The following is a 23,218-nucleotide window of genomic DNA, read 5'->3' as shown; positions in this document are numbered from 1 at the left end:
CATTGTTTTTATTCCTTTGAAAATAATAAGTAGTGTCATGAAAGAGTTGCTTTCATAAAGCTGTCCTTTTCACATTTGTCCTTGTTTAAGTTCTGTTACTGTTGAGAGATCTGATGTAAAGCAGAAAAAGCAAGCAGACAGCCAGACACAGACCAGGTCAACACAATTGAATTTTCAAGATAAATGTTCAGTCACTGTCTTTTTAATCTCATCTGTATTCCACAGTACAAAATTCATCCAATTTTACACATCACCACAGGCCTCGGCTGTCCATTGAGATTAGTGCGATTAGAACAAAACCGCTCTGGGAAGTTTGAAGATAACATTTAAGGGTTTTTTTTTAACTCAGTGTTTTGCACCATTTAGTTTCATTTAAGTAGGAAAACTATTTCAGTGAGACAGTGACACGTAGTACTACAAGTTTTTTTTTTTCAGTTCTTCAGCATGGAGGTTTTAATTTTCTGCAGAGGGAATGAAAGAGAACGCCGGTATTTAATCATGCACTGAATCAGACCCAGCGTATCAGCTCCAAAAGCTTTTAATGCAGGCAACTCTGATTACACATCATACAGACACTCAAACAGTTCATATTTACAAAGGCTTTCAAGAAACACAGTGCAACATACTTTCATTTTACTGGAGGATATTTGGGCCGCTCGAGGAGATGTCTGCATACAGATTATCTTAAGACTTGTAAGTACCGTTACAGGAGTATAAGAGTAAAATATGAAATAAATTCAGTATAACAGGAATGTAAGAGTAGCAAAAAGAACAAAACTGTACAATGTCAGTTTTGACGATGAAAAAAGAGCAATAAAACCAGCATTATTTTAACCTTTTTTTAGGAAATTCATCATTTTAAAATCCTTCAAATAAGTGCATCCAGCAGTCATCAAGCATTATTTAACTGATATTTTCATGGGAAGTGCAACAGCTTTTTATACAGAAATGAACAAGAAATAAATGCTAAAGTAGTTGCATACAAGTTAAAAGAACATAAAGGAAGAAACCTGGACTCAAAACTATGTAAACTGAAAATAAACCTAACCTGATTCATCTCCATCTGTTAGATCTCTGGTCATATTAGAAGACAATGAAACACAATCAAAACCTATTTAGTGTCCCTTTTCATGTAAGTACCATCAACAATAGTTTTAAACCAAAACTAATCCCCATGCTGCTGTCAGACCACAGAAAAGCAGACCTTATGTTTGATCAACAGATGTGCTTTAAGGTCCAGTTAACCCCCTCCAAAAGTCTTCTGCTCTTATTACAGCAAAAAACTGGAGATCTAGTAACACAGGGTAAGTGAAGTGAACTACACTCTCTAATATGGGTGTTACTGTACCAGAGTTAGGGCTGGGAGGTCACCATGATAACTTCATCCAGGGAAAGTCTTCTCTCCTAAGTTAAACTTTGACCGGGGTTCTGAGGTTTCTGTAGGCTCCTATCTGGGACTAGGCCTCGGACTCCAGGTCTTCTTGTCCGTCTCCGTTGGCTGTGTCACCCGTCTCTGGCTCAAGCAGCAGGAATTTGCCGTCATTGGTTAGGGGCATGTTTTTCATCAGCTGGGCCAGGGCTTCGGGATCCTTCAAGAAAGAAAAAAGAGCTTATTTATGTGTTTAATGTGTTCGAACTCAAAATGCAGCATGTGTTGTACACAGAGCTGGGCACATTAGTCACTAAAAATCAGCATTAGGTTTTAATTAACTCTTAATCTAGCCATTAATTTGAAAGGCGATTATCAAAACCTTTAACTTCCATCACATTAAGATTCCATTAACATAATTTCCAAAGCAAGAGCACACATTCTCCTGTACTTAAGAGTTTATTCAGTAATAAGCTAAAATGCCCTGGGCGCTTTTATTATGAAATGCTGCTTCATCTGCTTGAAGGTCTGTACTTCGAGAGCTCAGCTAGACCAGAGAAAGGACTTCGAATGTGTGTCCAAACCCCCTTTTGATTGCCCTGCAGCAAATTTTAAAAATAAAATGAAATACGGCCAACATTAGAACACAAAGCTATTGCTGGTATGTATTTCTTAATTTTAGGAAAGGAGGTGCAAGGTGCGATCATGCTAATTCTGCAAACAGTTTGACAAGCAGAATTTAATTATCTTTTTTTTTTTAATTTGGCAACCAAAATTATAACAATATCTTGATTTATAATGGCCTATTTATTTAAGCAAAAAAGCACCAATGACATTCCAAGGCTGAGGCCAGTGGTTGCCAGGGCCAACCAGGGCCCCCTGAAATCTGATTGGCCTCCCCAAAATTCTTATATTGACTGGCTATTTGCCTTGTCAACCACTAACTAGCCATGTGAGCACACTCAATCAGAATATCTTAACTTACATTAGACTCGTTTTGATAACTTCATAATTTTCTCAAGCTGCAATATATGAAAGTGGCTCCGTCATTCTTATATATTTCTATATGTGGCCCTAAGTGGAAAAAGTTTGGACACCCCTGTAATATAGCAAGACAGTTTCAGTTTGTTTTAACAGAATTTTTGCAATCAATGAATTTTCATGAATGTAACAACTTTGGATTACATCTTTTCTTAGATCTGGGTTTCGGAGACACTTTCTGATGCAGCAGGACTGCTTTTGTTAGAATATCATGATCAGGCGTGCAACCAACCAGTGAGCAGGATCTTTTTAGATGTGAGCTTATCAACCAACCAACAGGAAGGTCCCAGCCCTAGACTTTATTGGTCTACCATCAGTATACACACACTAGATATAGGCTACTACACTACAGTCACATACTGGCTGATGTTGTGCAATGCCCTCTGGGTAGTGATGTCTTATGGCTGTATTGTTCCTCGTATGGAGTTTCATCCTTAAAGAATAATGCAGCTTTATGGCACTGCTACCCAGAATGCATTGCACAATAATGGCAACCTACATGTGAATCTATTTTCTTTTTAAATTTCTGCTTAACTCTAAAATTACTCCAGTAAGGCTGGTATGTATTATGCAGGGTTCACTTAAAATGAAGTGTCACTGTTGTCAAGCAGAGATTAGTGCAGTTCTCCCATATGAAAGCACACTACAGTGAGTGTACAGCCACCTTCTGTCCACAAAAATCTCATAGATTACATTTTGTTATACTTTTAACACCAATGAGTAAATACAAAAACTAGATCTGATGATCTTAAAATGACACAACAGTACCTTCTTTGCCTCTGTAATGTCCTTCGCCAAGCTTATGGTGTAACATATCTGAAAGGAGACAAAAGATCAACTTTTACATTTGTGTATCAGCCAGCATGTGCACCTCTTTGAAAATGAAAATCTTTTGCTCATGAACCTTTTCGCCTTCTGTGTTGCTCTCGAATACAAAGGCGCTAAATGTGGACTCTCCCTCCTCATCGTCTTCACTCCAGTCTCTGCCTTCAACCACGAATCCCATCAGTCTCCCGTTCTCCTGGTGGGCTGCAAACTGAGAAACTTCTTCGAGCTGAAACTACAAAATAAGAAAATAGATTTTTTTTGTTTGAGAGGCACTGATTGGCCCGACTAAACCTCAAAACCTTTAAGCAAAAACAGAAAATCAATTTTGAGTCAACACTTGTACTCACACTTATTCTTGTGACTTGAGTTTGAGGGTCGATCAACCTGTGGTGAGGACAAAATAAGCTTTTTCAAGCAGAATATAAAATGTCACTACACACATCATGCTGACACTTCAGCCTTATGGTACACTGTTACAAAGTTCTTGTTTGTCTTTCTTTTACGTAAAAGATCTAAATCATGCTTGCACAAGCTGCAACGTTCAAAAATGAAAATCAATGCAAAGTTAAAGCCTTTAAAGCTTAGTAAGAAACATCTTTCGAACAACAGTGCAAAAGTTGCATGGTTCATGTTTGACCAGGCTCTGACTGTTGTGTTTATTTTCTGCCTGTTTTCTTTTGTATGAGATGAATCTAAAATATATGGAAATTTTTTCTACTTTCTGAAGTAAACCAGAGGGGGAAAAAACTGTTACATGACATTCTAATTTTCCAAGATGCATTTATATGTGGTAAAACTGACCTAAGGTTACTGCTTGTGACCATGAGGTGACTCTCGGTGGTCCTGAAGATGTTGTGGATGGCTCGAGCAGCTAGGACCTGCCTCATGGCCTCATAGATCACTTCCTGATTGTCACCACAGCGCACCGCCATTGAACCCAGGAAGCGCACAGCAAACACCTGCTGCAGGAGGGAATCTGGGGAAGGACACACCATCACCACCACAAAAACATGTCAGCAGAATAAACACATAAGGACAGTAAACAAAAGACAAACAGAAACACTCATGTAGGAGAGTTATCATTTTGTCCACAAGCGCTGGTGTTGTTGGTTTAAGCTCAGCACGTACTGAATGGGGATCATTATGTTGCATTTGAAAGAGAAAATGATTACCGTCACTTTCTGTTGAACAGTCATCATCTGTTTCTCCAAATGGATTTGTGCGTCTGTCAGGAAGGGAGCACACACATGCAGAGGAAAAAACAATTAGACCCCCTGCAATCAGCCATTATGAGGCATTCAGTTTCTTGGAACTCAACTGCTATGAGACCAACTTTCAGGAAATTAGCATCGCCCAGCACAACTTGTTCCTCCCCATCTCTCATAAACAAGCATCCACACAAACTTCCTGCCCCAGATGTCTGCTCACCTCCCCCCGGCTCTGTTCTGGTCCTGAAACTCGGAGGCGGGCAACACGATGTCAAACTGAATGGGCGTCCCAGGGGCAATTAGGTCTTCTGGTTCCGGAGCGGCTCCTGGATTCTGGGAACTGCCTGAAGTATAAACGCCTCCAGGCTTTGCTCTGCAGAGACGAGACAGAAGAAGGACCATTTGTAGGGGAAAAAACAAATAAAACATAAAAACATGAAAGAGTCGATTCAAAGGACTGTCCTGGTAATCAGATGTACCATTACAGTGCTGATGCAAGTTGTGATGATTTTACTGTGTCTTATTATAATTATCCATTTATTCATGAAGAGCAAGCTAAAGAAAACACAAAAAATACATTTGTAGGTTACAAAGGACTAGAAATAAAATAAAGTGCCTCAACTTATCAGCCCAACGTACAATGATAAAAGAGATTGAGAATTAATTAACAGTCCTATAAAGGGAATTATGACTTGGAATTTTGGAGTGTGTTATACAAGCTGGATTGTGTCTCATACATTAAACAAAGATTTCTATGACCTTAAAAAAATCACTGGCCACTTTCTTAGGTACACCTGATCAATTGCTTGTTAACACAAATAGCTAATTAGCCAATCAAATGGCAGCAACTCAATCCATTTAGGCATGAAGAGGTGGTCAAGACAACTTGCTGAAGTTCAAACTGAGCATCAGAATGGAGAAGAAAGGGCAGCAGCATAAGCAAGAGCATGGGCAGTCTGGTTCAAGATGATAGAAAAGCAAAAGCAGCTCAAACTATAAAATGCATGAGCATGTCCAGGCTTTGATGAAGCAATCATGTTAATTCCATGTTGTTAGTGTGAGAAATGTGGCCATTTGTGTGTGTGTTGGTTATTTGTGTGGTGTTAGATTTGTGTTGCCAATGGAAATTTGATAGGGAAGGTTGCTGCTCATCCAAACCAGCCTGTACACTGTCAGGCACTTGTTGCGTTGGCTGGTCTGATGAGTCTCCATTTCAGCTGCAACGTTCGGATGGCAGGGTAAGAATGTGGATAAACAACATAAAAGCATGGATCCATCCTGCATTGTAATAACAGTTCAGGCTGGTGGTGTAATGATGAGGGGGATATTTTCTTGGCACACTTTGAGACCCTTAATACCAAATGAGCATTGTTGAAATGCCACAGCCTACCTGAGTATTGTTACTGACCATGTCCATCCCTTTAAGACCACAGTGTATCCATCTTCTGATGAGTACTTCCAACAGGATAATGCACAATGTCACAAAGCTCAAATCATCTCAAACTGGTTTCTTGAAAATGACAATGAGTTTACTGTAGGACTGAAATCTGAGGAATGTTTCCAACACCTTGTTGAAACTATGCCACAAAGAATTCAGGCAGTTATAAGGGCAAAAGGGGGTCCAACCTGGTACTAGCAAGGTGTACCTAATAAAGTGGCCAGTCAGTTGAAGCTGTTAGCTTCAACTGTTGAGTTCATCCAAAAAAACTGTTTCTTACAAAGGTAGTTGTGGTTGTGATCTTTGATTTATCTTTTGTGGGGTTTATTGGTTACTTAAATCTTTTTTTTTTTTTTTTAAAGTTTCCTGTTGTTTCCTTTTCCCTTTATCATCGTGTTTTAATGTCTTGTGTGAAGCACTTTGAATTGCCTTGTTGCTGAAATGTGCTGTACAAGTAAACTTGCCTTGCCATAGAAAACTTATGACTTACATTTATAAAAAAAAAAAAAAAATCTGTATAAAAAGAAGGAAAGGGTAAAAGGACAAAAAAAGAGGACATGTTTTAAATGTGTGGCTCTAAATTTATCTTTACACAGGCGGATACCTTTCTGAGATAACATAAGAGTGATTAGTGCGGATAAAAAGGATAAATAAGGGCTGCAGATGGCCTAGCAGTTAGGTCCCACTCCATCTACGTGGGCAGCACAGGTTCAAATCCGGCCTGTGGCTCCTTGCCTGCAAGTCTCTCCCTTAATCTCTCATCCCTGTTTCTGACTCCTTCCAATGTCCTCCTTTCTAAAACAAAGTCATAAAAAGCCTGAAAATATATCTTAAAAAACAGAAACGGCAAAAATTCATTTAATATGTGTTTGCACATACACTTCATGCCACAACTGCAAGAGTCAGTGCCAGGACTGACCCTAGTGGGGAAAGAAGGAGAAAGCTTTCTGGGGTCAAGATTCCTAAGGGGGCCCATTAAGGCCAGCGTTAACCTTTTTAATCCTGAATAAAAGCAATGCAAAAAAAAAAAAAAAAAAGTTTGTATTTGAACTAAAATGCTGATTGATACTTAAACAAATTTCCAAAGTCATCATTTTGTCTTTGGTTAAATGTAGTCAGTTTCATAATTAAAAAAACCCTATTTTGAAAATGGTTGTCTTTGTATGCGCGGTACTGTGCAAAACTTTAGCTTCAGGAGAGGATTTCCTATGTGAGGGTACACTTTTATACAATCAACATGGCTGACCTGTCAGGGTTGGGGGAGCCTTCTGGTCTCTTCTCAAAGCTTGTGATGGGAGTGACCGCCTGGATGGCCGTTTGGTTCAGTCTGATGGCCACGGCCTAAAAACACAAGCAGGGACATTATATTATCTCAGTTTAGTTGGGAGCAACTGATGAGCATGCAAATAAGTCTCAAATGTTTAAAACACCATCAGCATTTATTAACCATTTATTACCCATTCCTATTATGAGGTGAGTTATTGTTTAACCAAGGAGCATGTTAATATGTCTCAGATATTCAAAGCAGCATCATGTCTTCCTAGTCTGTTCAGTTTTTTAACCTCATATTACTTCAGAGTGCAGAGTTTATTCAGCGACAGTAATCCTTTAAAAGGTCCTATTCTAAATTTTTTTTTTTTTATCATATTAGACAGTTTTGTAAAGATTTACAAAAAATCCCATTTTACATATTCTAGCCATGAAAAGATTTTTCATGGAAGGGCTTCATGGAATTTATAGAGAATTTCAAGTCCATTCACAGAGGCTTATGCTGTCTATGAGACGATGATAGACCATGATTGCTGAAGGATTCAGTGATTGATGATATACAGGTGCATTTAAAAAATTGGAATATAATATAAAAGTTCATTTTTTCCTGTGATTCGCTTCAGAAAGTTAATTTTCTATGAATTCTCAATTCATCTAAAACAAAGTGAAATGTTTCAAGACTTTTTTGTTTGAATCTTGATGATTACAGCTTACAGCACATGAAAATTAAAAAATGCACTATCTCAAAATACTAGAAAATTGTGGAAAAGTCCAATTTTTAAGGGTTCCCTGAGCCTTCATTGTCTTACTCTGGTTCAGTACACACAACTGCAATTACGGGGAAGACTGCTGTCTTCACAGCTGTCCAGAAGACAATCGTTGTCATCTTCCAAAAGGAGGGATTCAAGGTCCCCCAGTCTAGAGGACATGATCGGAAACAAGGAATCAAAGGTGCCTGAAGTCCAGTTTGTGGTCTCCGTAGTCAGTGATGGTTTGAGGTGCCATGTCATCTGCTGCTGTTGGTCCACTGTGTTTCATCAAGTCAATGCTGTCAGCCACCTACCAGGAGATTTTAGAGCACTTTATGCTTCCATCTGCTGGGAAACTTGATGGAGATTTTGATTTCCTTTTCCAGCAGGGCTTGGCACCTGCCCACAGTGAGGCCAAAACTATTAGAAACTGGTTTGCTGACCATGGTGTAACTGTGCTTGACTGGCCAGCCAACTCACCTGACCTGAACCCCCATAGAGAACCTCTGGGGAAATTTGAAGAGGAAGATGAGAGATACCAGACTCAACGATACAGATTAGCTGAAGGCTGCTATCAGAGCAACCTGGGCTTCATAACAGCCACCGGTGCCACGGACTGATTGGCTCCATGCCATGTCACATAAAGACAGTAACCAAGTACTGAGTCCATAAATTGGCATATTTTTCAGAAAGTTGACATTTCTGTATTGGATTGGTGTTTTGGGAGGTTCTAATATTATGAGAAAGAGGATTTTTTTGTGAACTGTAAGCCAAAATCATCAAGTTTTAAAAAGTCTTGACATACTTCACTTTATATGAGGTGGATCTAGAATATATAGAAGTTTCAATTCTATAATCTTTTAGTTTTTCATGATATTCTAATTTTTTGAGATGCACCTGTATATAATCCTTTCTTTAAAATTAAAGGGAAACTGTATGGTGAGGGGATGGTGCTCGCTGAGCATTTAAAGTTTCTTCTCTACACAGTGTTGTTTTAATCTATTGAAGTAAAACAAATAAAGTGGATTAAAGGGAACTATGAGAAAATAAATCAACTTATTTGTATATAAATAGGGTAACATGTCGAGAATCAGAAATCCTGACATTTTCATGGAACCAAAAAAATATGCAAGATTCTTGGAAAACGCAAAAAAGTTAACAACAACAACAGAGACATTTCCGAGAAGGAGGAGTGTGACAGCATTACTTCAGTCTCTTAAACAGAGTCCCTTATATAACTGAAGTTGTGGAGCAAATAATAGACTTCTCTCTGCCTGATCAAATAGAGTGGGTGACAAAAAATCAATCAAACGTCAGATTCTTAGTTATTTTCCTCACTTGGCTCCTTTTTTAACTCGCAGCAAGTGTGTGGGTTGGACACTGTGTTTTACCTCTGGGTTGTCAGTCAGATAGATCTGTCTGGAAATGTTGTTCACAGTGCAAATCCACTGAAAAAGAAACACAATAAGACTCTCTAGATCAGACACAATCTGCTTGAAATCACAAATGAGCATCTCTTTCATTTTTCCATGACTGACACTTAAATCAGCACATATCTTTGTGATGAAGATGTCAGGAAAATCTGAACTGTCACACTTACTTCTTCATATTCCCTTTTGCTCTCAGCTTGTAGAATCATTGACCTAGAAACATCAGTGACAAAAAAACAGCATAAAATACAACATTACATGTTTCGGTATCATTCTCCTGGTAGGGCCTTCGTTACAGAGTACATACGTTTTGCCTGAGGGGGAGGTTATCTGAAAACAGTAGCGTCTGTCTTCACAGTCCACTGCCATGACAGAGCTGTTGTCCAAGTCCAGCACCATGCCCCCTGCCACCGCACCACGTGGCTGACACATGAGGTTCCCTCCCTGGGTGAAGAAGTAGAGTCGGTCCCAGGCTGTGGTCACGAGGCCTGTTTTACTAGAGTGCAAAAGAAAAAAATATATTATTAGACGAGGTATTCTGATTGACATAACAACAGGTTTGATAGCAGTAGCAGAAAATATGCTTCAAGGAGACAATGTATGGATGTGGATGTAATCAAGTGATGACACCCACTGACCTCTTTTAAAGGCCCATTATGAAGTCCAAAGATGGTGGTCACAATATTGGAAAAGCTATTTTCCCCTAGCTTTTGATTAGTTGAGTAAAAGTGTGAGAGGTTAAGCTGAGTCAGGCCTTGAGCCACTTGGTTGAACCACCTGTCACTCAGGTCAACCTCTCCCATTATTATGCAAATTTATGCAAACATCTTAGCCTGGATTGAAGCGAATCAGGCACTTTCTCAGCAGCTTTGCCATGTTTTTTGAGTAAAAGACACTCAGAAAGCAAAGGCAATCCTTGGAGACCCTCAGCTCCCTCTGCATGCAGAGTTTAGACTTCTACCATCAGGAGGCAGGTTTGCTTATGCAAGGGGGGCCAAATCAATCAGATATCTGAGGTCCAGTTTCTTAAGCTGTTAGGTTTTAAATAAGCTGTAACTGCTGTTTTAATGCTGAATAAATATTATAAACTTGTTGTAATTACATCTCATACCTCACTGCCTATTAATCATGATGAAATCCATCAGAGCTGTGTATCACATGTGGTTATTTATGCATGTGGCTTGTGTGGACATCTGTTGCAAACAAACAGCCCATCCCGGAAAATAAAGACTTTCTAATCCAATCCATACACACTATAAATAAAATACACTCTCTTTTTCATGAAATGGGCTACTGAGACCAAGAAAGTTTTTTGAACCAAGCGGTAAATAAGTTCTTTCTGTCTAAAAATGGGCATTTTATCATGCTGGCTTTTGCAGCCGGCATCTAGCGGAATCTTGAGGAACTGCAATTTTTTTTTTTTTTTTAAACCACTTTGGCACTAGCTTCATGTTTCAGAACTGGAAATACAATTTGCAATATGAGTCAAAATCATCAGAATTAGACACTTTTAAATAATTGTTCAGCCCTTGCTTAGGTATAAAAGACAGTTAAGGAATAATTGCATACCAAATGGCAATTGCAATATTAGGGAAAACAATCACAATTATATTATTTCCCAAAATCGTTCGGCCCTAATGCACACAGAGAGTTCTGCTAAGTCCTTCACTATAGTACATTAAAGGTAAAGTGCGCAAAATTGGCAATGTAAGCAACATCCCAAAGAACATTGGCACTGTCCAATGCCCGTACAGATGATCACCCCCATTTTTTTCCCAACGAATAAGCCCATACCAGAGGCAAGACACATGTGGACACATCTTGGCAAGTTATGCCACTGCTCTATTCCCGTCTCAGTTGGCCATGGCACGACTAGAGCAATGTTTTCGTGGGGTACAACAGAGTACACCCTGGACTGGTCACTAGTCAGTTGCTGCGTATAGAGACAGACAACCACTCACACCTACGGTCAATTTAGAGTCACCAGTTACTCTAACGATCATGTCATTGGTCTTGGGAGGAAGCTGGAGTACCCTGAAAGAACCCATGCATGCTAACATGCAAACCCCAAACAGAAAGGCCCTGACCAGAGGTGAACCAGGAACTTTCTTGCTGTCAGGCAACAGCACTAACCCCTGCGCTGCTGTGCAATCACCTATGATCAATTAATTGAAAATTTGACTGTACTTTACCAAATATTACATACTGTACCTTTAAGTCATTACAAAACATATCATTGAGTTAAAAAAAAAAAAAAAAGGCATGACACGGCATCATTTATGGTGAGGGATGCTGTTTTTGTCCATTATTTTTCACACCTTCTTACTATATACATAACTCCTTTTATTAAATGCTTTGTTTTGAGTGATACTACTTACATGTCTCAGTATTTGTGACTTTTTTCAATTGCTCATGAGAGAGGATCTATGCTAAACCTGACTCACTTATTTTCAAAAACAGGTGTGTGACTCATGCGAGACACTGATCTGATATCCCTCCTCTGTTACAATATGTTAAAAATGTGTTATTTTGATGGATTTCCTTGAATGAATATGGAAGTGTGCCTCATGCTGCTATGGCTGACTCACATCATTGAAATGAAGAAGCACTTTAAAAGAGAAAATATTCTACGGACTCAGCTCCATTTGACAAGCGTTAGAGGCTGCTGGCACTTTGTGTCATTAAACAGAAGGGCATTGTGTGGAAACCTTTTCTCCAGTGTCACAGACATTTGTCAAAGAGTTTGGATGTATATGAGGGAGAGACAGAGTTTGACAGCCTTGACATTTCACTAAATTACACAGTGGGCTACGTTACATTTCTTCTCCCTGAAGCCATTAAGGAAGTTTCCCTTCTCGTACATCCATCCTACAAAGAGCTGACAGAGCACACTGTCAGCACGTTACCTGACCCACCGACTGCTGCGACAGATTTATTGTTTACTGTATTCCTGTGGATTTTGAGCCACTTCAGCAAAAGAAGCACAAATATTTTCTCTGTTGGGTTCATTATTTACTCATTCTGGTGCTGTATTGTTTATAACACCATCTATAGCAAACTAGAATTAACTCTCATAACAAATCATTAAAATGTCTGATAATTAAGGATAGATCAGCTACCTTTTTCCTTACCAGCTCATTTTTTTTCTTTTACAATACAGCAGGGAATACTAAATGAAAATGAGGTGTCCTTTGGTTTCACATGGTGCCATAATGAGTGTAATTAATCTTACTTCCTAATGTTGAGGTAGCCAGCCTTCTGGATAAGCGTACGATTGACAGGCTCGGTGTCCTTATCTGGCATGTAGATGGTGTCCTCCACAGACAGAAGCTCCTTCTGGGACACCCGCATGGCTTCAGCCTCTGCATCCAGCTGATTCTGGATACTAAATGAAGAGAGGTTAAAAAACAGATGGAGATGTTAAAAATGACTTTCAGAAAGTTGAATTTCCCCATACAGTTAGCATGACAACAGGAATTGTAGCTACAGAGGCCTAAATAGGCTACTATTGAGAACTGCTGTGTACAAATATCTGAAAAGCATGGGCATGTTTAAATGAATTCTGTTTTGTATGATACACAATAAGCATTCTCAGTCTTTCACATTTTATTTTATTAGATGCCATGTTTCATAGATATTTATATTAAAGAGATAGTGTTTACCTTTGAGCCATGTTGGACACAGAAGAGAGGAAGTTGTCAACTTTCTTTGCCACCATCTCAATGCCTTTTTTGAAGAAGCTGACCTGAAAAGGGTTAAAATTAGTTATTAATGTAATTATTTCATATTTTCACAGAAGCATTTGTTATACAATAGAATATAAAGAAAACAGTGACAATGATTTTGCCATGTGGATTATTACAGCTGAAGATTCAGTCTAATGTTATCAAGTTTCTTTATTCTATTGGCTCTTATATTGTAAGGGATGGAGACACAGAGGAAAGAAAAAAGAAGGACTAATCAACACTTCTTCAGGGCATTTCTGACTGAAGCCTACAGCCTGCATCCCTCTCCATCCAGAGTTCCCTGCCTTACTGGTGTTCTATGGCCCTTCTTCAACTTTCTGGAGATAAATTGGAAAAACTGACCTCAACCACAAGAGCTAGATGGAAATTTGTCATTCATGTAAGTTTATATGCCAGTTACTTTATTTCTCTCTTGATGGATAATTAGAAAAGCTACAGTGGGCACGATACACTTAAATTCTGGAAATATTGTGTTAGGTGTTGAAGTGGAAAACTGAAAGTCAGATTAAATCTTTTACTCTGACCTCCAAAACAGACTGCAGCTTATATACTGTAGTGACCTATAATCCAGAAAGCAATACTGTTTGTTTCATTTGGCACCGCCTATCTTTGATGTGTGCACTTCCATCTTTGTAAGGAACCTGCATGAGTAGCTTGGTCACTATAATGTAGCCATTAAATCCAGGTTGCTAAGTCATGCAGCTATTATAAGCTTATTGATTTGATAATGCTGTTACTGTTTTTGGTCATTTTATAAATTAGCTACTGAATCTGGGTAAACACCCAAACTAAACTAAACTGAACTACGTTTAACTTAATTTACCCTAACTAAACCAATGAGACAATGTGTTTGTGCACGGCTGCTCAGTACCTGTGCCTGTGTGTAGCCAAGCATAGGCTCGATCATGGCTACTCTCTTGCGATACTGCAGGGCGTTGAGGGCACAGTAATACTGCAGCGAAGCCTGGTGCTGCTTCCTCCTAGTGTAGGCCACCTCCTTCACAAGGTCTGACTTCATCTATCCAGAGAGAAGAGGGTTAAATATGAAAATATTTACATTACACACTTTCTCTAAGGCTCTGCACACACACTTATAAATATGCAAACACTCTTCGCTTTGCTCACTCACATACAAATGAGGAGCACAGGAGCATTATCTTGTATGTCCAGGGAGACTTAGTGTCACTTTCAATAAAAGCAGAAACCAGAGGAATCTTATCTCTACAGCCATTACAGTAAATTGTGCTGTTACCGTCACATAACAGTTCGGTTAGGCAGTTGAAAACTATTCAATTCCATTTTTGTATTACAATGATCAAAAACCACTCCAACTACATAACAACACCATTACTACACTGTACAGCTTTTAACTGCTTTAGATCAATAGTGATAAAATCTCCATAAGCAGAGCACTTCACAGTCACATTACCTTCTCGTTCTCCTTCTTCTTGGGCAATCGGCTATATTTGACCATAGCTGCCTCGTGCTCTGCAGGAGAGAAGAGAGAGGAAATCAGCATGAGGTAGAAACTGCAGGCTGTGATCATTTTCTGAAATAGGTCTGAGTTTGTGCTTACCATCAGTGGCAATAGTGAATATTTCCTTCAGTGTGCTGATCTCTGGAACAATCAATTACATAAATATTATGTAAGGAATTTAAATAAGATCCACATTATTACTTAAATTAAAACCTAGAGCTCTCACTTAACAAGTCATAATATAAACTTAATCTCCACCATTTCTTTGTCTTTATTGGTGAAATAAAACCACAAGTGAAATAGGTAACTAAAAGACAAAGCAAAATGATGCAATGGCAATGAACAAACACACAAGAAAAATGTTATAGTAATGGATAATGTAGGACACTTCTGGGAGTAGAAAAAAGAATACAGTGCTTTTGGTCAAAGTGGTGAAATCTTCTGTGTGACAGAGGAAAACTAAAGTCTTTGTAGGATAAAGTGTAGAAGACAATGTATCTATAAAAAATAAATAAAGAAGCAGTTAAACTAAAATGACAAATGTTAACTTCCAATTGGTTAAAAAATAAATTACAAACAAATATTTGTACACAAAAATAGATACATAAATCCAACTGTGCATACTTCCTTGACCTACGGAAGCATATAGCTTTACTTGAGGACATATCTGTGTTTGTCTGAGTGACTGAGATAGTTAACTTGTTCATGCATAAAAACAGGGTGTATTTTTGATTTTTCAACTCAAACAATATCTGTAAATTTAGAGATAACTATCTCATTAATTCAGAAAAAAAACGTTCTCTTTAATTTTTGCAATTGAATGCAATGTGCTTCTGTAAATACTAGAGCTGGGAATCTTTAGGCATCTCACGATTCGATATGATTACAATTCATAGCGCAACGATTTGATTCATAATCGATTACTGATGCATTTTGATGCACTTGTTTGTTTGTTTTATTACATTTCTGTTGTTCTCACTGTGTAAAACTTAATCAAAAAATTACATTTGTGTCTAGAAAAAACAGAAAAGATAAATCAAATTTCCACTATCTGGAAGATGTGTGTAAACTGGAAATTTACTGCACTGAACAAAAGGTAGCAGCATCCTTTCCTTGTAACATATCTGAAATTAAAAACATAGAAATGTCCTTTTTCACAGATGAACAACTGGTAATCTAAGTCTTGCTGTTCCACGCTATGTGTCAGAGTTCCTCCTTTTATTCCACAGTATTAAATATTTAAATTACTATTGATTATTGATTATTGGACATTTACAAATCGATTCAGAATCTTCCACCTCTACATCACAATGCATCTAAGAATCAATTGTTTCTCCCGCCTCTAGTAAATACACAACCTAACAACCAAATATGCACATTTTTACATGCTTCCTCATAATTGGCATATTACTGCAGTCAGATTATATAATTGATGTTATTATATAACAATATAAGAAAGTAGTAATCATTGGCAAAATTTCAGATATGCATGATAATGAAGCAAGAGTATTCACAATCATGAGAATTTTTGCTTATTGCTGAATGTGATGTGGTTTTGTTTTGAAAGTGTGCAATGAATAAGAGTTAACAGTAACATGAAATATAAAGTATTTACTGCTGTTTTAGTAGTAATAAGCATTCTCAAGGTCCCTGCTCTTTGGAGATCATTTTCCAGGACATTTCAAGTGACGTTTTAGCTAGTATGGCAGTGACACATTGTGTTTGTGCATCATTATGTTTCTTTCTGTAGAAAGAAATGTTTAAATGTTTGCAGATGGAAACTATTGTGCTTTCTTTTCTTTTATTGCTCTATTTTCTTTTCTTTAACTGTTTTATGTTGTAATTTTAGATGTTCCAAATAACAATGTGGATCAATCGTAGTTATAATGATAGAAAACAAATGTTCTTGCAAAACTTACCTCATGCATCAGACTTGAGGCGACAATTTTCATGTCTAGAGCTGCTGCTGCTAGTGTGTAGTCTATTCTTAATACTAATCTGTTAATAAACTATCATCACTATTTAATATGATCCTTAACAGGAGGTATGGTAACCCTGATTCTGCTTTAATATAGACAACACTATTATTAAGAATAGAATTATTATCTGTTATAAGAGGAGCAACGTCCCTCGGTTTTCTCCCAAATAGAAATGTAGCTTCTTTTCTCCTAGTCATCCATTTTCTTGGTGATTAAGACATAAAACACCCTAACATAACTTTAATTAAAAATGCATTATGATATCCTGCATGTCTGTGCATGTAGCCTCACCTGTGAGATCTTTCTCTCGGAACTGAATCAAAGGGAAAACCATGCTGTCAGCCATCTGGTTGGCTAGCTCAGAGTGGAGCGCGTTCAGCTGGGTGACACAAAAGGAGAGAATACAAAAATATCAACCAATGCCAAGGACATAAACAGAAAACGTACCCTTGCAAAGCAGCTTTAGGGATTTCGATTTATCCTAATATGTAGAGTGAGATTTGCTGCCAGTTATTATTTTTGCTGCAGCGTGCAAAGAAACACTATCACTGAAAAGGGGTTGTCATATTGTGGAACAGCCCATTCAGGGAAGAGAAGATAAAACTTTCCATTTACTACGATATTGGAAACAGGGACACATACTGTGCACACAGAAAATCATGCACTGCTTGTCTATGCTTATCAATGAGCAACAAACAGAAATCTGACAAGCCCACATTCAGTTTAATCTAAATGATTTAGCAAGTGCTAAAGTTCAGTGGATTAGGTGCAGCAGTAGGCCTTATTCTCACTGTGAAATGAGTTCTCGGCTAATCAGGAGGTAAAGGTCGAGCAAACAATCAACCTGTGTCCTCTAAACATACATGTGCATGTGCCCTAAATCCTGTTGTGTGCAGGATTGTGGACCCCCATGGCTGTAAATGAAAAGCCCATCTGTTTTGCCTTCATACCTGTGCCTAAACTCTCCTTCTTAATCCATCAATCATTGTATACACCCACTGCTTCCCTCATAGAATCATTATAAAATAAGTACGGTCTTACAGGGATAATAATGTTCCCATCTTTTTATTGAGGCCATTTTCACTGTTTGAAAGGAGTGTGTAGGTGCACTACTGTTATAACGTGAAAAGAAGCAGCTGATGGCTGCACAGCATTTAATCATCCTCTCTCTTGTGATGTGAGTGCACACAAATATTCACACATAAAGGAGCAAAACTGCAAACGCAGACCTCACCTCCCCTACGGTTTTGGCGAAGTTCTGCAGCGTGTTGATTACCTCTTCATCACCTTTTCCAAGGGCAAAATTCTACACAGAAGGAGAAGAGAGCAGGAAAAAGTTCCAACTATTAAATTGCATAATTTTTCATAGATCATTCTAGCATAACTAGGGGCTAAAAAAAGGTCTGAAAAGGATAATTTTTCATGGAACAAGGCCAACAGTAGGCCCCACGTTAAGATGCTGAGTTTTTAGCCTCTTTGAAGGGCCAAAAAGTGAAGCTGATACAATGCAGAGATTTTTTCCATTTAAAAAATTCTTGATCAGTACATGAAATTTAGAAAACAGATTTGTAAATCAACCTATTCAATGATTACAGCACAAACACAAGATAGAGAATGTTCAATCTTGTAAAGCTAAACTTTATTTTTAATACACAGAATAATGTATATCTGTGTTTTTTGCCTGAAACAAGTTCCAGAAATGCTGGGACAGGAGCATGTTCACCACTGAGTTAGATTACATTTTCTTCAAACAACACTCAACATTGCTCGTTTCACAGTTTTGTCATTTTGTGCCTCATAGTTTGCCATACATTTATAATGTGAGACGGATCGAGATTGTATACAGCAAGGTTATAATAGTTTTTGATTTTTCATTTGTTTTTAATCTTATTTTGATTTTACCTACTGTTTTAAATTTCAGTTTAGTTTTAAATCGTTTCTACAACTGGTTTGTTTGTTTAGTTTCATTTTTTTGCGACAATACTTAGTTTTAGTTTAGCTTTTATTAGTTTTAGTTTTTTTTGCAATATGGGATATCGTTCACTTTTCATTTAATTTATTCAATTTTAATGCTTGTGTACAACCCAACACCTAAAATTACCATTGTGTGAAGGCTTCAATCAAATCTAGCAGTTGAGCCCTCATGTCAGTTAGGATGGTGCTGTCAAAGACTAAAACTAAGGAGATCTTGTCTCTGATTTTCTTTCATTTTAGTTAGTTCTATAAGCACAAAATTGAATTTCATGTTGATAATGGTCTGGGTGGTCCTCTTCCTCTTCAGGCTAGAGGAATGTTACAGTGCTACCATATTACAGTGTCATTTAGCAGACGCTTATGTCAAAAGCGATGTACGTCTGAGAGTAAGTACAACACAAGCAAAGATCTAGACAAGAGGAAACAACATCAGTAAGTGCCACAAAGTGCTTCAAGTCCACGCAGTGTTCATCAGTAGTGAAACAACTACTCATCATCACCAACAATTACATTGTCTTCACCAATAGATAATGACCAAAGTACCAAGTGCTGGGTCACTCACAAAGAGCTAGGCGCAAACCCCCAGAAGTAAAGCAGGACAGTACGAGCCACCAGTAGATGGGAAACTCATTCTACCACTGGGAACAACAGCGGATAGTCATTATTTTCAAAAACAAGTTAAAATGAGGACTCAACAGACCACAGCACACTATCCCACTTTAGGTCAGTCTATCTCAGATAAACCCAGGCCCAGAGAAGTTAACAGCACTTCTGGATATTGTTGATACATAGCTTTAGCTTTGCATGTTAACATTTTAACTTTCATTTGTAGATGCAGTGATGTCCTGTAATAATAATTATTTTCCAAAGTGTTCAGGAGCCCCTGCAGTAAAATCCATTCCAAAATGATGCTGGTTTTAATGTAGTGTTGCCTGATGATTTGAAGATCGCAGGCATGCAATGGTTTTTAGCCTTAGCCCTTAAATGAAAGGCTTTCTCTCCAGATTCTCTGAATCTTTTAAAGATATTACAGACTATAGATGGTAAAAATCTTTGAATTCCTCGCAATTTCATACTGAGGACCAAATTGTTGGATTATTTGCCCATGCAGTCTTTCACAAAGTGGAAAATGCCATCATTTAATATGAACAACTGAACCCTATAGGTGTCCCTGTCCGTTTTTATGCCACCCAAACCACTGTTGAAATAAGCTAAGACTGTTAAGGGGCCCCTCAGCTCATGTAAAGGCTGTACAACACTTTAAGCGCAACTCACAACACACGTTGCAATAGTACCTAGTGTTACCATTGCCTACCAAGTCCCCTTACTTACTTTTTTCTCGTAATCCAGAAGTTGCTGTGAGAGCTGCTCTGTAGCCAGTCCCATCTCACTCTGTGGACAGCAGATGGGGAGGAAAGGTCAACAAAAAAAGATGAGATAACTTTTTCTATAGCCTTTACATTGCTCATTCACACTCAGGTTGATTAATGAGAGTAAATAGACAACCTATGAATGGATTCTACATGAAGATTTCTCCTTGAAGGCACAAGGTGAGGTCAAATTTATTATTCCTCTTGAAGAGACAACAGATTGCAGATTTTTAAGTCCTCAGACAGAAATTCAAGTATTCTGTCAATAATTAAGACATAATCTTTTTAACCAAGCCAGTAACGTTTGTAATCTGTTTGTAAAAATCTTTGTTTCACATTTCAAAAATCACTTGATGTTTGAGTTTGCAAATATGTGCCTATTCTTCTTAGTTTCTGTTATTGCCTTTTGGTCAAAACATCTGAATGAAGTTCATGTTCCCATCATCCTTCTCCAGTCAAGCAGATACAAATACAATTGCCATTCAAATGTAAAAAAGGAAACACATCCTCATCTCAATTTTGTGGTGCTTTTACAGACATACTACTGATAGTCCGCATGTGTATTTCTTTTGTGGTTTGTTTAGTTACCTGGGCTCCATACACCCGCTGCATTGATTGAAGCAGCTTGTTGGTGTAGTCTGTAAGATTTCCAGCATCCTCTTCAAACACACTGAGCAACGAGCGAGTCTGAGAGACAAAACAGAATCACATTTGAATGAGTATGACAAGAGGGAAACCCGACAAAGACAAACATCAATAATTGTATATAGAACACAACCTACACATCCAAACTAACCACTTATAAGTAGGTTAATAGTCAGTGAAAGTAGGACATTTCTTTATCGATATCTTTAAAAGGCCTAATCTATCTATGAGGAATAATCACAGCAAATAAAATTGTATCAGTGTCAATTTGAGTAACTAATAATGTTAAAAGTACTTGTAACTGAATCCATCTTGAACATATTTATAAGCATTTTGAACAATTCAACTAATCCAGTAATTGTTTTGCAAGCAAAAATGATTAAGAATTGTTAAACCATGCTTTTCAATGTGTGGATATCCCTACTCTTTGTCGAGATGGTTTCATAAATGGAATATCTTTGGTGGTTGTGGCCCTTATCATAAGAGGTCAAGCAATAAAAGTTGGGTGTGGCGTGGCAAATATGCATGATAATTGTGCTGTTATTGACTACTCTAGATTTTTTTTACCCTATAGTAACCAACGTGCAAAAAAATCAAATAATTCAAATCAGATTTTGTGCGAACCTGTAAACCCTACATACACAGAGAGATGCACAACTGTACCAATAATGTAAAGAAGACATAAGACACTGATAGCGGGAAATGCAAGCGTTATGCACAAAGGCATAATGAGGAGCTGCTTCCTGGAGAAAGTGCTGCAAGATTTTACTACAGGCTGGCTATGCAAACTTAGTATATCCTGTTTGGGTGTAGTTTTCCCCCTTCAATAAACAGGTGCAGCAAGGTAGGGCAGATTTAGCAAAGAAGAACACACCCATCGGCTAAAGTGTGTTTACACTTCACTGAAGCTGACTTTCGGAGACAGATTTGGAGCTGTTTCACACAAGATAATAACCATTTAAAATCAACCTGGCTGAATGTACATATTGCTGTTATGAGAGCCCATCTGTATTTCTTCTTGGGAGGAGCTGAGTTATGAAGGACTAAATGGCCCTGCAGCATATGTTGCACTTAAGCAGAAGAATTAAAGAGGTCAGCCCTCTTTGATGAAAGAGTGATGTAACAGACAACAGGCTGCAATAGATGTGCACAGCATCAAAGACTGTCATGTTTTTTACTTGACAAAATCTTGCATGAGGCTTGAGAGTTGCCACATTGTATTTCAGGCTACTAAATATCAAACTCTATGTAACATTCACTACTGACAGCCATCACTAATAGGCCTGTTGCAGGATATTGACTTATTCCCATGGAGTCCTTTAATGGAAACCCCTCCCACATCCTGTCTATTAGGCCCAATTCGGTTCTAACAGAGTCCTAACCCAGAATTTTACACCACACGTCAGTGGAAAATAACAGAACAGGAGGAAGATGGCATATTAGCTATGCCAAATACATCGTTAATAGTGGTGGGAGTGGGTGTACACAAGACAATATGACAGAGAGAAGCCCTGTGATGAAAGGTAGCTTCATGAATTCAACACATACTCACTAAAAACGGTAATTATGGCTAGCTATAATGACTATAACAATGTTTACATCGGGAAGGAGCAGCCACTCCTTGCTCAGGAATTATGTTACCATAACAAAGTGTCAATTGAGGGTTGTCATCGACCAGCCTGCAACGACAACAAGGTCTGTCTGGGCTAGCAAGCTAACTTCTGCGTCTGCTACGTCCTTTATGAGACAATTATGTCATTAAACGTTTCAAAACCAGGACAGGCCTACCTGGGGACTGTCCTGCAAGGCGTCCTCCAGGAGCAGTTTGTGATGTACGGCCGGCATCTTGTTAGCGTTGGAGGAAAGGGAACGGCTTGAATTATTTAGTACGTGGACTCGGTTTCCCAGAGGTCTCTGCGCGAGTGAAGCGCATTCGTAGGAGTTGGAGGCGGGCCCAAGGCTGATCTCATCCACAGCCGTTGAGAGCAACTAGTGACTTATAAAAGAAAAAAACAGCGTAACTTATGTTTGAGATAGGGACTGTCATGGTTTCTTATTTAATTTAGATATTTTAAGAAGGTATTATTGTTATTAGATTGACGCTTAGAGTGGGTGCAGCATATGCATAGACGTCTACAAAGTCGAGAAACGGGAAACGTTCCTTTATTTTAGCGTCAACAGTGAACTCTTGTGGTCATTTGGCGAATTCCAGTAGCAGATACTTAGAAGGGTTCCTTTACAAATAAATCAGTGAAATTTATCAAGGGCCCTCCACTTAGGGTTGATCAAAAGCACAAGTATTTTTTTTTACCTGTGCCGAAATATTATCGGATAAGATAGAAATTACTAAATATATATGTAGGGTAAATGACCCCCTCACATTACTAGTTATTAAAACCTGTTGCATTTTAAAATGCTAAAATAACATTTTTTGTAGGATGATATTAAATATAGGCTAGTAGACATACAATGGCAATTTTATCATCTCTGAATGTAGGTTATTGGAATAAAAAAGATCAATACCCACAAAGCCTACTACATCTGAATACACATGCATTACTTGAATCAAACAGCAGCCTCTTCTGCCAATTACATCATTACTGCATGTATTTGACTTTTTAAAAGGTCTCATTGTAGCCCCTGAATCCTAAAGTATAGAGATATAAGAACTATCAAACTCTAGAGTGCAGGTGTC

At 38.2% G+C, this 23,218-nt stretch overlaps 1 protein-coding gene across 1 annotated transcript; it reads right to left on the bottom strand.

Moving 5' to 3' along the window:
* Positions 1-522: 522 nt before the first annotated feature.
* appl2 (adaptor protein, phosphotyrosine interaction, PH domain and leucine zipper containing 2) lies at positions 523-22,437 on the bottom strand. The gene is made up of 21 exons (XM_041796539.1): positions 22,312-22,437; positions 20,467-20,565; positions 19,841-19,900; positions 17,769-17,840; positions 16,826-16,913; positions 14,655-14,696; positions 14,508-14,566; positions 13,950-14,096; positions 12,995-13,077; positions 12,565-12,717; positions 9,640-9,828; positions 9,503-9,545; positions 9,294-9,350; positions 7,131-7,225; positions 4,667-4,819; positions 4,411-4,463; positions 4,040-4,214; positions 3,586-3,622; positions 3,315-3,470; positions 3,179-3,226; positions 523-1,589 (listed from the first exon to the last, which is right to left on the bottom strand). Exons 1-21 carry the CDS (start codon positions 22,366-22,368, stop codon positions 1,458-1,460), a joined length of 1,998 nt encoding a protein of 665 aa, XP_041652473.1. The 5' UTR covers positions 22,369-22,437; the 3' UTR covers positions 523-1,457.
* Between the last annotated feature and the right edge of the window lie 781 nt (positions 22,438-23,218).

This window comes from Cheilinus undulatus, linkage group 9 (assembly GCF_018320785.1).
Source record: "Cheilinus undulatus linkage group 9, ASM1832078v1, whole genome shotgun sequence".
Classification (NCBI taxonomy): domain Eukaryota; kingdom Metazoa; phylum Chordata; class Actinopteri; order Labriformes; family Labridae; genus Cheilinus; species Cheilinus undulatus.
The sequence above is the reverse complement of the archived record's forward strand: the minus strand, read 5'-3'. Positions and strand labels throughout refer to the sequence as shown.

Bases quoted from the DNA above. Each gene is read 5' to 3' on its own strand.
- appl2 (XM_041796539.1), bottom strand. From the start codon at position 22,368: ATGCCGGCCGTACATCACAAACTGCTCCTGGAGGACGCCTTGCAGGAC. The intron at 20,566-22,311 runs GTAGGCCTGTCC...TTTGTCTCTCAG, and splicing joins CCTTGCAGGACAGTCCCCAG to ACTCGCTCGTTGCTCAGTGT. The intron at 9,546-9,639 runs GTATGTACTCTG...TGATGTTTCTAG, and splicing joins ACCTCCCCCTCAGGCAAAAC to GTCAATGATTCTACAAGCTG.